This window comes from Necator americanus, chromosome III (assembly GCF_031761385.1).
Source record: "Necator americanus strain Aroian chromosome III, whole genome shotgun sequence".
NCBI classification, from domain to species: domain Eukaryota; kingdom Metazoa; phylum Nematoda; class Chromadorea; order Rhabditida; family Ancylostomatidae; genus Necator; species Necator americanus.
In genome coordinates, this window is record NC_087373.1 from 34,580,983 (window position 1) to 34,598,370 (window position 17,388).

General features: G+C 37.4%; 2 protein-coding genes across 4 annotated transcripts; one reads left to right on the top strand and one right to left on the bottom strand.

The window, feature by feature from the left end:
• Positions 1 to 550: 550 nt before the first annotated feature.
• RB195_011914 (uncharacterized protein) lies at positions 551 to 10,773 on the bottom strand (the record flags this gene model as incomplete). 2 transcript variants are annotated; one of them, XM_064193535.1, is made up of 32 exons in its annotated part: positions 551 to 571; positions 723 to 768; positions 842 to 996; positions 1,050 to 1,148; positions 1,216 to 1,310; positions 1,517 to 1,573; positions 1,640 to 1,735; positions 1,799 to 1,886; positions 1,943 to 2,027; positions 2,099 to 2,193; positions 2,307 to 2,387; positions 2,765 to 2,859; positions 2,921 to 3,174; positions 3,235 to 3,334; positions 3,402 to 3,552; positions 3,926 to 4,029; positions 4,739 to 4,835; positions 4,894 to 5,004; positions 5,186 to 5,325; positions 5,379 to 5,478; positions 5,611 to 5,717; positions 5,791 to 5,878; positions 5,936 to 6,082; positions 6,151 to 6,235; positions 6,845 to 7,003; positions 7,114 to 7,241; positions 7,300 to 7,423; positions 7,512 to 7,599; positions 8,196 to 8,281; positions 8,606 to 8,685; positions 8,944 to 8,951; positions 10,710 to 10,773. In XM_064193535.1, the coding sequence occupies 32 exons, from the start codon at positions 10,771 to 10,773 to the stop codon at positions 551 to 553; spliced, it is 3,234 nt and encodes a 1,077-aa protein (XP_064051117.1). The 2 variants fall into 2 exon arrangements, with proteins under 2 accessions (XP_064051117.1, XP_064051118.1); XM_064193534.1 differs by lacking the exons at positions 551 to 571; positions 723 to 768; positions 8,944 to 8,951; positions 10,710 to 10,773 and adding an exon at positions 10,262 to 10,399 and having other exon boundaries at positions 838 to 996; positions 1,517 to 1,735.
• A 1,419-nt stretch (positions 10,774 to 12,192) lies between these two features.
• Positions 12,193 to 17,302, top strand: RB195_011915 (uncharacterized protein; the record flags this gene model as incomplete). 2 transcript variants are annotated; one of them, XM_064193536.1, is made up of 11 exons in its annotated part: positions 12,193 to 12,227; positions 13,273 to 13,347; positions 14,966 to 15,148; positions 15,268 to 15,378; positions 15,610 to 15,660; positions 15,918 to 15,980; positions 16,103 to 16,171; positions 16,240 to 16,311; positions 16,418 to 16,499; positions 16,553 to 16,657; positions 17,276 to 17,302. In XM_064193536.1, 11 exons carry the CDS (start codon positions 12,193 to 12,195, stop codon positions 17,300 to 17,302), a joined length of 873 nt encoding a protein of 290 aa, XP_064051119.1. The 2 variants fall into 2 exon arrangements, with proteins under 2 accessions (XP_064051119.1, XP_064051120.1); XM_064193537.1 differs by having other exon boundaries at positions 14,966 to 15,130.
• Between the last annotated feature and the right edge of the window lie 86 nt (positions 17,303 to 17,388).

Below are 17,388 nucleotides of genomic sequence, written 5' to 3' on the forward strand. Positions count from 1 at the left end.
CAACAGACCACCACGTACCACAACTATGAGTCGCAAGGGTTTTATATAGGGTCCTTCTAGAAATAAAATCATTATTCAGCCGTTTCCTACCGTTTCAACCTCTGCCAAATATAAATAATGATCCATCACAAATGAGTAAAATAATATTTATTACAGCGCTAGAGAATCCACGCATATAACAACTATTTATTTTATGATAGAAACATTAGCTTGGTTAGAGAACTATTTTCAAACGCGTAGCAAAGGTAGATCTCATCACAGAAGTGCTGAAGCCAATCATAAAAATTTGTTACGAGAACAAATGTGAGCTATAGATGTAGGAAAAAAAACGGTACGAAACATAATGTACGAATGTACAACTGTACGAAAACGGTAATGTAACAAGCGAAATCTCTAAAACTCAAACATACTACTTTAGAATAATAAAGCAAAGCATGAAACAAGATCTAAAGACAGAATCCCTCCTCATTTTAATGTTTCTAATATTCCACAAACATTTATGGTGAAATCAAAATGAAATGTTTGAAAATTGTCCCTTTCTTTCTAGAACCTACTCGTACATTTTCTCCTCCTGCAACACTTTCAAAGCTCATTTTATGTGGTCCACTCCCATCTGACTAATGGAATAGAAGTGTTTAATTTAATTAAAAAAGTGACTTTAATCCTAGAAAACAATACACCCCAGAAAAGAATGAAAAAACCTTGGCACTGACGTCACTTACCGATTCCAAATCTGCAAAAATCTCAACACCAAAATGAGGTGGGACCCTGAGTTTGGAATAATTTAAATTTTCGAATCAATTCATTTGAGCAAAGCTACCACGCCAGCTTATTCCATTACTTTCCAGCTCTTCTTACACCGTTCGCCCGACGACCTCCATGAGTTTGTGGCAACGAAAACGTTACACCAAGACGATCCAAAATATTTGCCAACGCTTTCTTAGGAATACAACAAACAGCTGAGTCAGCACGTGACATTCGTAGATGTAACTCTTCCTAAGAACGCAAAAACTCGTCCAACGACCCATTTCCGATGAAGAATGACTCACAATAAGCACCGGTTGTAGTGACAACAAATGATTGTACAGTTGATCGTTTTCAGGATGGCGCAGCCATGTCAAGAAAGTTCGCGTCATTCCTTCTAAATCCTAGAAGGAACAGAAGTCACGTACAAGGACGAAAAAAAAGACGAAGGAAAAGAAAAAAATCTCTAACCGTCGGTAAAATCCCTGTATCGTCTATCATACTCTCTTCTGGTGGTTCAGCACGTGGCTCATTTAATGTCTTATCGCCAAAGTCCACAAAATCCTCTGGAATAGAAATATCTTCATCTGGTTTTCTGGATAGCATGCGGTTCCGCTCCTTTGGTATAAATTCATACGTTTGCTTTCAAGAAAAAAAAAGGAGCAAAAAGGAAGGATTCGAAGGAGATTACGTCGTTTTTTCCAGCCCCGTCATCTCGTAGGCTATGTAAACAATTTCAAAGTGCAATCTACAGTATCCAAGACTAACTCACCATCTTCTGGGTCATCATTTTCCCTTCCAATCTCCTCCACCGTACTCAAAGGACGAACTGCGACATTGGAAACCACTGTCTCAGACTCTGCCGGTACAGTAAAAACCTTGTTTTTGGGTTTACCGTTTCTCGTTTTTGCTTGACGAGAAGCTCGAGGCGTATCACTATCGGATTTTTCCAGAATTAACGGCCGTACTGTAGGTGTAGTAGGGTCAATTACTGTAATAATTTGATAACATACACTTAATCTCAACAAAAATACCACTATTTTCTCATCTGCACCTGGATGTACTTCATCGTAAATTCTTTTCAACATCGCCACTGCACGTTTTCTTCCCATAGGTTTCAAACCAAATTTTTTCAATTCGCGCTGAAAAAACGACTCAGGAGCCTATTTTATGATGGAAAAAAATCGTTAACTCTTACCTTTAGCTCTTCGTCGGTCATCCCCTCATAGTTGGGCATAGGAGTGATATCAGATGTCTTCAAAATTTTTACATTCGAGCCAAACCTAGAAGTTTTCCATAAGGTAGAGATAGCAATCGAAAATAATCATCATGAAAAATAATAATGGAAACCAACTTGGCTTTCTTTCGAGCTGGTTGAGCTGGAGTCGAATGAGCCAAAGGAGGTACGAAATGTGGTGAATTCGGTCTTACAGTAAACGAATTCTCACTCTCAACAGAGAAAAAAGCAATTAACACAAAAATTAAATAAAAGATTCCTAAAATGTCACGCATTTATGCGTTAAACGCGTAAAAGAAATGTTTAAGAAAGATAATGAGCTTACCGAAACTTCGTTATCACATAATTGATGGTCCACGGTTGCCACCTTCTCCGAACCATTCGACGACTCTTTGGAATCTACTATCTAGAATTAGCAACTAACAGATAAATAAATTTATAGATTAATTTAAAAAATAAATTTATATGCAGTGATTCATAGAAGAATAGAAAAGAAATGATTGATTCATAGAAAGACCCGTATTTAAAATTTTAAAAAAATGGTGGAGAAGAGTATGTTTGATATCTCTAACATAAATAAAAAACAAAATTAAACAAAAATAAAATCCTAACAAGTTCCAAAGAACAATATTGGAGTACTTCCTCCGGAGGAAAGGGATATATTAGACTTTCTGGCTTTTTTTTCCGCCATCAAAGTGAAAAATTGGTGGAAAAAAAACATAAGATTATCTGTTTAAATGAAACAATCATTCAAGGATAAAAGAAAAAAATCGGAAAATTTACTTTTGATCCTCTTCTACTTGTAACGCTCGTTTCATGAACTGGTGATTTTGGAACCGAAGCTGTTGCTTCATCTTCTATCTCTAACGGTTGTGAAACTAAAAGAACTAATATATGAAAATACAAAGGCAGTGAACTAACTCCTGAAGAACAGCTTACCTGACTGCTGGCTCATTTCAACTGGTTCATACCAAGGTTCCATAAATGGATCGTGATAGTTAAAATATTCATTTCCATAAGAAATATCCGGTTGCTCATTTTGGTTCTCCGCGGGAGTAGGATCGGGGATCTCTTTCAAACATGGTTCATCATCAATGTTAACGACTGTGACGTTATTTGATGATTTTGTCGGCTCAAAAATCTCCAAGTCACCGTTAGCTCCAGGAGCTTCTGCAGCATTGTCGAAAGATAAACTAAACGGAAGGTTAAAGAAATTAAATGCTAGCACTAATGGAGAAACAGTAATCAAATACCGTAGACCACTATTCCTTAAAGACTGTCTTCCAGAAGAGCGGCGATCAACTACTGCGGATGGTCGAAGCGGTGTAAGATTCCATGAGAAATCGTCAGCAGCTGCAACTGGCTTTCTAATAGCGAAAACATACATAACTTTCTTTGTGCAAAAGAAAACAAAGAATACCGTTCATTTCATTCGCATCGACGTCCCCATCCTTCTCTTCAAACACATCCGGACTTTTACCTGCTGCTGACGGCTGTGGTGTGCACAGCTCTTCGGGGATTTTGATGGTTATTTGCAAATCACCAGAAATTTCTTGAGAAGATGATGCAGCCTTCAAATAATTCATCAGAAGTCCATGTTTCAAGTGGAAGAAAAAATCTAGAAATTCAGGAATTGAAATTTGGAAAAAAGATAGAAAGGTGTGACTTTTCAAAAATCAGTAGAAAAACAAAAATTAAAAAGAAGAGAGAAGACGTCCTCATAAAACCTCACTGAAATAAGAAAAGCAAGGAAAAATCAGATTTTTTCAGAACACTTGGAGCACCAGGAGGTAGTGTCTTCAAAAAAAAAGATAAAAATTTCATATACTTTGAAAGACTCTTTGGATACCAACTCCAAGTAACACACATCAAAACTCGTTCAGATCTACGATAATTCTTTTTGAGTGTCCCACGCTTGTAATGCAAGACAATCGCAAGCCATACCTCTCTCTGTTCTGAACTTGACGTGCATGCGACATCATCCGCCTGTTTTCCTGCACTAATATCGACCTGATTCACTTCTTGGTCGACGCTCATGACATTGTCCTCTGAACAAAGCTTCGAGAAAATACCATGAAAATATAAAATATCATAAAAGTGTCTTTTTCTCCGGAAGCTTTCCTCTGAAAAGTTTTCCTTTTCTCGCCAGATTGGTTGATCAGGTCGGGAAAAAGGAGCATGTCAAGAGAATTGGGGTCTATCTAATGCTGCAAAAAAAAAACAATACATCAATTGGGAAATATTTTGAGTAGTCCAAAGAATCAGCACAGAAGGATAAGACTTGGACTTCTCTTTAGTCTTAAGTTATGCAGTTGGGAATGAAAGGACACTTAATAGTTACCATGCTGCTAATGCGATATGAAAATTATTCTTTTTCTTGCGCTAAAAGAAATTTTATTTATGGTTGCTTCAATATATAGTGAAATCTGTTTGAAAGGTGCGAGACTCTCAAACTAGAACTTATTTCTACTTGAATCTTATTGATTTGAACTCTTAACTTTCCCGTCAACGATATTATTTTACATAGTAACTTTCTTTAGTGAAAAACTGAGGGGAAAAATCCACGTCCATCACAGTGAGGGACGGAAATTGTTGAAGAATTCAAAATCCATCATTTCACCAAAATGAAAAGCTGACCCAAAAAAAAACAAATATTATCCATTAATAATAAAATATTTCTCAATTAATATTACCTATTGAATGATAATAAAATGAAAAATTGAAATTATAATATGCAAAGCCTCCCAAACCACTAACCTATGATGCAGCAACTAGAATCTGCTGACGAATTACCACTGGTATTAGCCAACATAATTCCTTGTAAGGGATCCTCTAAGTCCATTGTCTGACTGGACTGAAACTCCAAGGAAATGTTCCATAACAACTTTCGGAACGATGACGAAAGAGCAAACCTCCGCGTCCATAGCCGTTTCTGGCTCATTCAGATCTACCATTAAGATTTTTGGGACAACAATTTCAGAACCAGTACCAGCATTTGATGACTCGATTGGAGTGATTTCTGTCTGTAAAGAAAAAAATCGAAAAAAATTAAGACTATCGAAGAATGTTCAGAGAAGCGAACTGCAGCTTAAGAATGAAAGGTGAAATATTAGAAAAGACAAGGAACTAAAAATGCTAAGCAGTGACAATTCGATCAAACAAATAAAATACAAATCAAACGATCAGAGACAATATTATATATACCTTTGTAGCTGTTTCTTCATCTTTCTTCTCCTCTGTAGAACTGCATGTCGAAATAGGTTCGATTTCTAAGGAGGATGTTGCAGTTGCACCAAATGAATGCACCGGTGCCTTCATACGAACACATAACGGTACCAGATCATCTAAGAAAAAATGAATATTTTCAAACAACATCTTTTCACTGCACAGCTAATACCTGGTCCGTATAGTTCCGCCAATTTCTGAATACTTTCATGGTCTTCGCTATTCCATTCAATTCTTCCAGAATAAACATATCGCAGCCATGACGAAACAATCTGAAGGACTGTGGGATGGCTTAAAACTAATAACCATTACAAAATGTTCAGAATAAAAACTTGAAACATTCGTGTATAGAACAAGAAAGCTTGAATCCAATAAGAAAAGAAATGATACGAATTAAATTGAACCTTTAGACTTTCGGTCACATCGATGCTGGAAATACTAGGTTGTGAAGGAGTTTTCCCCATCATTGAAGTTCTAGCATAAAGCACAGCACGGTGCGCCTTCAATGATCCTGTATTAACATTTTTTTAAAGTCAGAATAGAAATACAAAATAGTTAGCCGTTGGCAGAATCCCAAATCTCACCATCCCGACACTGGATTTGTATGTCCGATGTGGTCTCGTTCCCAAATAAATGGCTCAAATCATCAGAAAGGCGTTCTAATCTCTCCAACTAGAAAATAGAACTTTAGAAAATTCAGCAAATGCTATGACACGTATTTGGAGCTACCTTGTCCAATAATCGGGTTTGATACTGCATAAATACGCTTGTCCGATTGTATCGTCGCCGACACACCTCTGTGTGTGAATCAGCATCACCATTTGTTTTCTTGACTTTGAATGCTTCAAGAAAGCGGTTATGAACCTTTTCAAGTATCTGGAACGGTAAAATATCATTCAATCACATCCAGAAAAATCCATATAAATACGTCAAGAAAACAATACCTCACACTTGCATGAACGTGGAGCCAATTCAACAACTGCATAGGATCGTGGTCTTTTCCGCTTTTTCTCATTGGGATCAACTAGCCTAAAAAAACAGTATAATCTATGAATGATTCACTCTCTTTAGGGTCTATGAAAATGGCATATATACAAAATTGATGGATACCGAATCCTAGAACATTAACCACTCTTCGGGATACAGAAAAAGGAAAGGGAAGAAAGAGTACATGAAGAAATGGAGCCTTTCTTTCATTTGCACCACCAAAGCGCACACGGTGTCGTAACAAAAGGAATTCTCCAGGTTACACATTTCATTCATGGTTAGAAAAAATATATCCATTTCTCAGCGGTATACATTTTTTCAAGTTACTGCACGTTAACACAAAAACATTTCATTTCCTTAAGAAGGTTTTTTTGACTGGAAATGTAAATGGCGATGACAATCACCAATATTTTCTGCATTTTGTGCCATTTCTCTGCAAAAACAACTGTAAATTTTAAATTTTTTCCTCCAAGAGTTCAACTCACCTATTTTTACCACTGTGAAGTGTCGCGACACAATAACAGCAATATGTGTGTTCTATATCTTGTTAATTTAACTAGAAACGGTAAACGGAAATTTAACTAGCAAGAAGTAACAATACGAAGAGAAGAGCGCGCATGCTAACCACAAAGAAATCCATATAGAACAAACCTTGTGAATTGTGGTGATGGGCTCTGGCTCGTCTCCAAACAATCTGTCGACATACTTGCTGAAATTGCTTGTGCCAACTGAAGATTCTCATCGAAAACAGATTTCGGTGCTCCTTGCAATTTTGGTGGTGCCACCTCTTTCTTTATCGGTACCTGAGCTCTGAACATGACACCAGAGATTCGTAGGTTGTGTAAAATTAGTGACAACTTTTTAGAGATAACAGTCGTGCATGAAATGGCAACAAAATGTTCGAATATCAGTAAACTGACTTGGTATGGGCCATGCTTGCCCTCTTCTTAGCATCCGATAAACGACTCTGTATATCCATGAGTTTCAATAATTCCTTAGGTGGAATTTTATGTGCCTTTCCACAACGTTTCGCGTGTGCTGCCCGATGCTTTAAACGAAATTTTCCTCATGAAGCCCTACATGTGCATCCAGAGGAGCGAACCTACCGGACCAGGAGGTTGTGGTTCGCCACACATTGGACAATCAATGGTATTATTCCATTTCTCAGTTGCTTTGGCATGGTTGGTTGTGGATTCTTGAGCATCAAGACATTTATTCACGTGAGCGACTCTGTAACACGAAAAAATTGCAAAGCTAACGGGATAAGCGACAAAGAAACAAAAAAATGGGAAGAGAATGAATGAAAAAAGGCCCTCACTTCCTCAAATCATTAAGATGTTGAAGGTTTTTGGAACAGATGGCGCAAGTGTCAGATAATGGGCTGAGTTTAGAGTCAGTAGAATGCTCTAAACAGGCACTAGGAGAAGTATGAAAAATGTAAATATAATAGGATGCAATGTTTAGCAAGATATTGTTAAAAAATCACTTCTACAAAGATATCAAAGCCAAAAAATGGAGTAGAATGAGAAAATGAAAAAGAAAAAACTTCCGCGCCTATTACAATAATCAACAGCCTAGCGCTCTCCGATTTAGTTCAGAAAAAAACCGAGAAATCAGTTTCCCTAGTCTAGAAACGGTAATGTGAATGAGAAAATCAGCACGTACGTTAAATTTACACTAACAAGATGACCACGTGAATTCGATGCTTTGTATGTTAAATGAAATGACACAGGGCCGACGTAAAACGTGAGCAAAACTTTCAATTTTGACCTCACAGTTCAAAAATGAAAGTTCTTAGGATTGAGACATTGCTTTTAAGAACTTCCTTTCCCTCAGTATCGTATTACAGATTATCTAGGAAAGACATCCACTAATAGCAACGGGAACAAGGACAAAAAGAACAAATAACTGATAACTGCACATTCTGTTCTTCAAATGAACTTCTTTTGAACTCCAAAGGAAAAGAAAAGACGGATAAATCATGTTAGGAAAGATATTTTACCTGTCTTTTCCAGAACAGAAGACAGAGAAGAGCACGGAACGGAGATTACGGGAAGAGACTGAACATTACCTTTCTTCTCTGGGCGCCTGAAAAAGAAAAAAAAAACAAATAGTGGTCATACGCCTACGATACAATCAGATGATTTTAAATGCTTATATAAAGAGTATATATATATATATATATATATATATATATATATACCTATATATATATATATATATATAGGAAAAAGTTAGTTCCATAAAAATATCAGGGGAAAAAGTGGAGTTGGAGCAGAACATGGAAAAGAAGTTCGCGGTTGTCGCGTAATAATTATTAAGCTATCTCTTTCAAATCAAAGCTAAAGAATATTACAAGAATTGATCTTATTGAGCAACGAAACTTCGTAAGTATTCAAAAAATTAAAATACCGTGGAGCAGCCGGAAATGATACAGAAGGTTTTGGCGAACAAAAATCATCGTCCAACTCTTTGCTCATGTTCCATGAAACCTAGAAATGGGAAAGTTACACGACGAAACACTACTAGAAAAATAGACGAGGAAGGCAGGCCAAAGTCTTTTGTTTCTTTTTTTCTAAATGTAAAACGAAAGTTGAAAGCAACGAAAGTGTATGTAATCCATATAATCAAGCTCTAAGAACTGGATAGATTATGCAATGAAGTTTCAGAAAAACACAAGCATTAACATAGAACGGTTTGATAGTGCTAAATATCGTGAAAGTCATCATAATACTGATAAAGATAAGGACCTCAGGTCCTGAAAAATCCGGTCCAAACAAACATTGCTATCGTCTTGTTGTTTTTCAACCCGGCGGCCGCAGTCACGTCTCAGCGCGCCAAGGACACGCTCAAATCCTGACGTGTTCAATGCCTGCTACAATTCGTTTGCAGAAGCTAGTTGTCCCCGTTTTCCTGAACGCTGCTCTAAACGTCTTCGGTCTTCGAATTCGGCGCGTAAAAACGTCCATAGAGCACAAAAATTGTTCTTAAGTGACAAATAGTTTTTCCATTTGAAATGCAAAAACACTTGAGAAGGCGATAGGCGAAAAATATAGTTGGGGGGAGAGGGCACTTAGGGTTGAAGTGTCGTTGGGGGGGGGGGCATTCAGTGGCGCCCTCATTTCTCGAAGTAAATAATCAAATCAATCGGGGCCCTAAGGCCTAAGCATTAGTCTTAGAGGATCTATGACTGAGTGTCCCCTCCTCCAACGACAGTTTACCAGGCACTTAATGGCTCCCTTATTTCCCGACACTCTACCTTGCTTTTTTTTCTCTTAGTAACTTTTGTTAACATGTCATAGATCCTCTAAGACCAATGCTTAGTCCTTAGGACCCCTTAGGATTGGTTTGATTATTTATTTCGAGAAATAAGGGCGCCACTGAGTGGCCCCTCCCACCTCGACTACATTTTATCCGGTGGTAGTTCATCAATCGACTGTTCATCAGTGGAAATGAACAGCTAAGTCAGTTGGGGCCCTAAACCCTAAACTTTTGTCCTTGGGAACACATGTCATGTAGGCTACTTCAACTTTAATCAAACTCTTCAAAGAGCCTTACTAGAAGTGAATAGCTAACTCATGTCACGTAATACTTTCAAGAAAAAAAAAGAAAAATAAATATTCGGAAAATATTCGCAACAAGATCTAGTCACAAATTGATCTGTATTCGCAAGGTTGTAGCCTTAGAAGCCCCTTGGGTTAAGTGCTGTAGCTTTTATAAAAGCTGTTGTGTTACGAAATCCCTCAAGAAATGGGGTACTTTGCGGCTCTATTTTCCTTTTTTTTTCTCTAAGCAGTTTTAGCCTACATGTTATGGATAATCTAAGACTAATTCTTAGATTTTAGGGCCCCGACTGACTTAGCTGTTCACTTCCAGTGATAAACTATTTGGTTGATCAACTACCACTTTCTAAAAAAAAATGGGAACGACAGAAAGATATTTGACAATTAGGAACGATCACTGTGCTCTACGGAAGTTGTTTACGCGGCGAAGTGCAAGTCGATTAGAGCAGCACTAAGTGTCGTCCCCCCAAGTCGAAACGAAAAAACACATCCTCACAATTTCCACCTCTGATGGGACTTTCTTGACTGGTTTAAAGGATCCTACTGATAATCCTTTAGCGGATATGATCAGCAGTCGTATGTGATCGATTACCACAGAGCAAGAGAATGCGTTCAGTGATGAGAATTTTGGTGTTTCCTTCATCGTGAACGTAAACAAGGATAAAATGCAGACATGCAACGTTAGGAATAGATATATTAATGTACTCTGAAATAAAAAAAAAAAAACATTTAATAGATTTCCAATGTTGCGCCAACCTTCACGATAATTAATCTTGAATTCCCCTCATGTCGGCTAAAAACAGACATTACCGATCCAGTGATCTCTGCAACAACCACTGTCGGGTCAAAACGACCTGAAGCCCGATGCAATTGCACAAGTGGTTACGTTCGGACTGCCGTAGTGAAAGAAATGATAGGGATCTAGGCGGGACCTTCGCTTGCTGATGCATCACCGGACTGCAGAGACGAGTGAGGGTCCCGCCTAGATCGAGTGAACGGTAGGCTCCTTCGCGCCATTTCGAGCGCACCCGATTTCGCAACTGCGCTGTGCTCAGACTGTTTTCAGTCAAATATTTGTTCTACCATGTTTCTACAATAATATGTAAGTAGTATCATATATATATATATATATATATATATATATATATATATATAATATTATGAACTACGCTGATATGTATGTCATTACAATTCGTTGTTTCAGCTACAGTTATTCGCCATCCGGGAGGAACGTACCTTTCCTTTCCAACCAACTCTCTTGTTCACTTTAAATATAGTTCCAGAACTTCTGTCGTAGGAAAAATAGTTTAATCGCATTCGGATATTTTTTCTTTCTTTCTTTTTTGTTGCCTCTTTTCTTTTAGGCAAGTAACCTGTTGAACACATAGAAAAAAACTTCCAAAACTTTTAATCCCTTTTTTCCTTTCAAAAAAAATGCAAGAAAAAAGGAATTAAAACCACACGGGGATTCCTTTTTTCCGAAATGAAAAAATAACGAACAATAATTGAAATTAATAATACACATTAAAGTGCAGGCAAACCAAAAAGATTTGTATGTATAGTGCAGTATGGTAGCCGTTTAATTTATTTGTACTTGTATGGTGCAGTATGGCGTTTAATTTGCTGCGCAAATCAAACGGCTACTGGTCGTGTTTTTTCGTCACTGGGCAGCATTTGGATCTTAATTCCCTCAATTTCTCAATTTTATCTGTTAATGTCATTATTGTTGACATATTAAGGTTATATCTAACCGTCATGTGCTACACAGACACGCGACAATGGAACGCAACACTTTGCTCCCGGTCCCTATAGTTCGACCGTGAATAGGCGTCATTTTCACGCAATACTACGGAAAGCGTTCGCGCAAGGCTCTCATGTAAAGTGCACAGACGACGCGATCGCGTAGCGCTTATGCGCGTCTTAGCCGGCAAGCGTGGCTATCGATCGAGCCGTGTGACGTGGCAGTGTTCGATCGATAATCACCACTTGGTTCATGGACGCGTATAGGTGGGATATGCGATCTCGTCTGTAACTGAACTCTTCTATAGGAGCCATATAAGTTGTGCGCGGGCCGTCGCGCGCTCGCACACAAACGTTCACAGCATGCGGGCCGCCGCATCCGCCGCCGTCCCGTCCGAGTCAATTTTTCGCCCGTATTGATTCAAAATGATGCTATGTTGTCCAGCGTTGTCGCGGTTATGATTGTAGTTTAGATAAAGGTCGCACTGGTTCCAGGAAATACAATATGATATCCTCCAAGTTATTTGGACGGCTAGGATTTTTGGATTCTTCTTTCAGCCTTCATTCTCATTTATTGATTCTCTTCTTCTCGTTGTTGTTTTTTTCGTACTTCCTCATCTTGTAATCTTTTTTTGTGCAAAGGGAAATATATGTGCTTTAGAACTACTTCCTCTTGTTCTAGAACATCAATCAGAAATGGATTTGGAAGGAAACACAATGAATGAAACAAAGTTAGTTTTTTTTTCTTCTTTTTTTAAAGTTCTCATTATTCGAACTCAAATATGGTCGAACTATTTTCTTTGTTATTTATCCCAATTAAACGTATTAACGACATTATATAAATGATGTGTTGACGATTTTAAGACACCAAGAATCCATCCTGAATGAAAATATATTTATATATACGACTTTTGACTTCTTTTCAAAAAAAAAAATCCAGTTCTAAAACAATGTTTCTTTCGTTCAGGATATATTTTTGGTCTTTTAAAATCGTAGCATATAATGAATTATATTTTTGGATAGAAGTCGTCACAGCCATTCATATTTTCATGACATTTCTTCGCCACCTCCGCGAACATTTCTGAGAAACGTTCTCGAATTGACGGTTGCGAATTTTTCGGGAATAGATTTTTTTTTAAATTAATAAGTTGTCAGAGAGACTTCTCTCAGGTGACCTTTGCGTATCCTACTTGTCCTTTTGTCTCCATTGGCCTAAAAAAAATTTGAAAGCAGAAGAAAATGGGTGAGTTAAGTGATGTAATGGAATATTAAAATGGGGAACTCTTTAAATATTCTGAAATGGGGGACTTTTTAAATATTCCCTAAAGTAGTTGTAATTTTCTAATCAATGTCTTTGTTGAAGTCTTCACAACTCCCCCCTTGGGTTTCCGATTTTTTTCGGTCTCGTCTTCTGAAATATTTGCATTCTGCAAGTAGTTTAACTATACCTTGATCTTATGGAGGTTGAGAACAAGGGTTTCAAGTGCAGCCCTCGGTCTATTTTTTATACCGAGGCGGAAAAGAGACAGATAATTGGATATATTACTAATTTTTCCATAGAAGGAAGAATTTCAATATCTGAAAGGAAATGCTGTTCGTGAAAAAGTTCAGAGGAATTTGCATCTTCTTAAAGCGTCTTCTTAAAGGTTTCGTAAAGAAAAGAAATAGTTCTGATTCCGTATATTTTTGTATTACAATTTCATCCGAGCAAAACTGCAGAGCCATGTATGAGAGGTGAAATTTGAGTGCATAGTACTTGACGTACACGTCGTTTAGCATTCCAAATGTCGAGATTCCTGCTCCACCATTGAAGAAGCGTGGACGACCTCCTAAGAGGGATCAAGAATCGCTGTGAGTTGTCCTTTTTGTGAAAAAATTCAAACGAAAATGCATTTCTGCATTTTCTAAAAAATCAATTCTAAAACAATTGCCTGATTGATGTAACTGTGGCCTGGAAGTTTAGAATAGTAAACTAGTTACCTACTTCATATTTATATCAAGAATATTCGGCGAGAGTTAGGTTTTTGGTATTAGCAATAGCCCACATCGTGTCTTTCTCGGTAGAACGAGTAAACAAATGTCTTGATCCCTGTAAGTAATTAATGGTCGCTGTGGATTTAGTTCCACACTGTATTGACCTTCTGCTGCTTCCCATTTCTCATTGATCCGGAGTTTCCTTCACTCTAATTGCACATACTTATTTTTCATCGACGTAATTGAGTCATTTATTTTATGGGAAAAGTTTACCATGGGATAAGCATATTTCTACCACGTATGCGAATTTTGAAAGTTTTTCTTAATAAAATTCTGCAATATACAAAGTTTTTCCATTGTTAACGAACCAAGAACGTTAGGAAAATTTTCACACCTATGTTTTTTTTTTTTAAATTTCCCATTTACTACTCCCCACGATTGTACAAAATTGGGTGAAGTTAAAATCGAGATTTCATTTTTGCTCCATCGGCATAGGATATCTCACACATCATTAGCTACGTTATCTCATTGCACTCCATCTCTATATAGGTGATAGATGGTTTTTTAGAAAGATGGATTCCACGATTGTACAAAATTGGGTGAAGTTAAAATCGAGATTGTGTAACAATACGATCAAAACGACCATTGAAAATTATTCGGTCGATTTTCGACTTTTTATGTACTCAAATACTTTTGATAAACATTATATTTTCTTCTATAAAGTTTGCTTTTGCGAAATGCAGCTCCAACATTCCTTCTGCCGTATCTTTTGTATGTTGAATAATAGGAACGTCGAAGAGTAATCAATAAACTGCCAATGGCGGTCGGTCGCCGTGCTAGAAACACGCGGAAACCAGACAGCATGAATTATAGGTTGCTGCTTGGACGATGGTTGCGCGTCACTCGCCTACAACGGGGATCTGAGATATTTTGCGTAAAATTCTTGAGTGAACTGATAATTCGATACTACTATCACTGACAATTCAATGTGTAAATATCCTTTTTGATAAATTCACAGCGCGAAAATCTGACATCGCCCGTTCTTGAGCCTTTTTGAGGAAACCTTTCTGTCCAAAATCATTGTTTATTGTTAATTATCAGTTCAAAATTAAGCAATTTTAGTTAACTAATTCTGCAGAACTAAATAATTCTACAATGTTATTCGAAGAGTTTATTAGAGCGAATAATTCAGTATCTCAAAAACGAGAATCATTTACTGTGTTTGATGGAGTAGTAATTTTGTAATATGGAAGTTTTTCTTGATTTTCTTTGCACCAGCAGCATGTTTAAAAATTGTATTACGAGCTTCTTCGGTCCTAAATTGCTCTGGAAGTTTCTACGTATATGCTGGTTTTGAAAATGCACATCTATAATTTACAAAATATGCCAAAAATCACCTAAACTTCAGTTAGGTCCACTTATCAGGGACCTAGAGAGAACGAGTAGTACTTTAGTAAACTGGATGACTGGAATTCCTATAAGTTGATGTTTTTAGGAACGGAGAGAACGCTATCGATGCTTCGCATGCTCCGAAGAAACGCGGTAGGAAGTCAAATGCTGAACTTGCTGCAATAGCAGCCAGTAGAGAAATGCTTAGCGATGGTGCAAGTCCTCCTCTATCGCCATCATCGGAGAAACGCAGTCGACCATCGGCTTACTCGTACGCGGAATATTCTGAGTAGGACGCCATATTTGTCATGTTTTTTGGAGAGGCTGAGTTGCGACGGTTGATGCATTTAGTGATAAACCCGTCGACTATTGGTTGGAATCTCTCTCCCTCTCAAACTAGAATTTCAGTGCATCGGAAGGTAGTGATGATGATGATGATGACGATGACGACGATGATGACGATACTGCAATCAAAAAATCACCAAAGTCGCCGCCGAAAACAACATCCACAACTCCAAGGTTTGCAACAGTATTTCAAGTACTAGGTCAGCTAATTGTAGCGCTACACAACTAAAACTTCTAAATTTTGAAACTCATAGAGTTTAGCATAAAGGACTTTTTCTTTTTTGGCTGGACTTTTTCAAAACCCTATAAATGAAACAACTAGTGGTTATTGTTTACCTGCTACGTATAGCTGAATTTGTATTTAATGTTCAAACCTAGTACTTTTATCTAAGAAAAGTATTTTAGTGGAAAACGTGGACGTGGAAGGCCTCCAAAGGCTCATAAATCAACCGAAAAGTAAGGTTTACACTTATTATACAGTGTATTAATAACTAATTTCGGAATAACGATTAATAAAGGGATCTTTTTTTGTGAGATTCGCCCATTCTGCTTTTTATTGAAAAAAAAAATTAAAAAGTTCAGTTGATCCTGCTTGTTTCTTGGTTCAGATAATGTTGATGGTGTAGAACAACGTTTACTTTCCCTTCTTCTTATTGATTATTATTTGGTTGCTTATTTGATAAGTGATTGATTTCGTATGAAAAACAATTCAGCACACATTCGACCAAGCCTCATACGCCAAAGAAAAGAGGTAGACCGCCAAAGAATCGAGCTATGTAAGCCTTCTATGCTTCATAACCTTTCATTTGAATCCACTTTCAATATTTTACTTACTGATAGTTGGTGCTTTTTGAATCTACTGTAGACGTAATTTCATTGATATATAAAAGTATTCTAGGGAAAAAGAGAACGGGCATGAGAAAACAAGCAATTCTTCCTCAGAAACTTCACACAGGAACGAATCCAGGTGATCTCTTCAAGATTTCATTTAACGGTATACCGAATGTATTCTACCTACTTTATTTTTTGTTTCAGCATCGTTATGACTGAAAAGAGACGCCGAGGTAGACCTAGGAAGAGCGAGAAGGTTGAGGAAGTAGGAAAATGGTAAGTTAGTGAAGTAAGAATTTTCTTTTGAAGGGCAAAAATGTGCCGATCGTCTTCGCTTTCCGGGAGGAATTTGTTTAGCTTAACTTTTTTTTTCGTATTTCAGGAGCGACGTGAGCGTTGCGCATACTGGAAAATTCACACTGCCGCTTCCTGTCCCAGAGAGTTGGCCATTGGTTACAAATATGGTAATTTATGCAAGTTCTTGAACATTTAAACAGTGTCGCATATAAATGTTTAGGAAGAAATCATGACGGAACTGTCCGAGATGTATAACAACGTTAAAGATGAGAAGCGTGGCGAGTTTCACAACCAGATCAAAGCTTTTGTCTTTGCGCTGCACTGGGTAAGAATTTCTTCTTTATTTCATTTTTCTTTCGACAGAATTGTTCATTTTCTTAATAGCTCATTAGCATTCTAAATAACTGAAAGTTATAATCATAGGACCCATTGCAAAATCCAGTTTATATCATAGAGACCAGTTTTATAACACTAGCAGATTGTCAGCTCACCGCGAAATTCCTACCTTTCAAGGCTAGTATTACAGGACCGGGTCAGACATTGTGATTCATTGCTTGATAAAAAAAGACTAGTCCAGATGAGCTTTGCTCAAATATCTTTAAAGAAAGGCGAGAGAGTAGTGCTCTCCGAGTTAAAAAAAAAAGTTATCTTTCTGGTAGTGATATGCTCTACAAATCCCCTAAACCGATTTTTGCAAATTTTTGTGCTGTGAGGTGGTTGGAAATCGTTACACATGTTCTCCTGAATATGTATATAAATATAATAAAAACGCAAAATTCACAACACGGTAGTTATTCTATTTCACACTCCCAATGATTTATTGCGATCTGATAAAATGGAAAGTGGAAAGGAATTGAGCCTGACGTAGTAGCCTGTTATACTGCTCTAATCTGAGCAGAAAAACAATTGAGATTGTTGAGAATAAATTGCACAATAAATTTAGGAGGATGGCAGCTTCTCCACTTCGTGATCAGCCGCTAGTCAAATTTTAATGTTGGCCTCAGGCTTGTGTTTCTACCCTCTCCTATGAAGTAGATCCTCAAGTATCATTCGTAG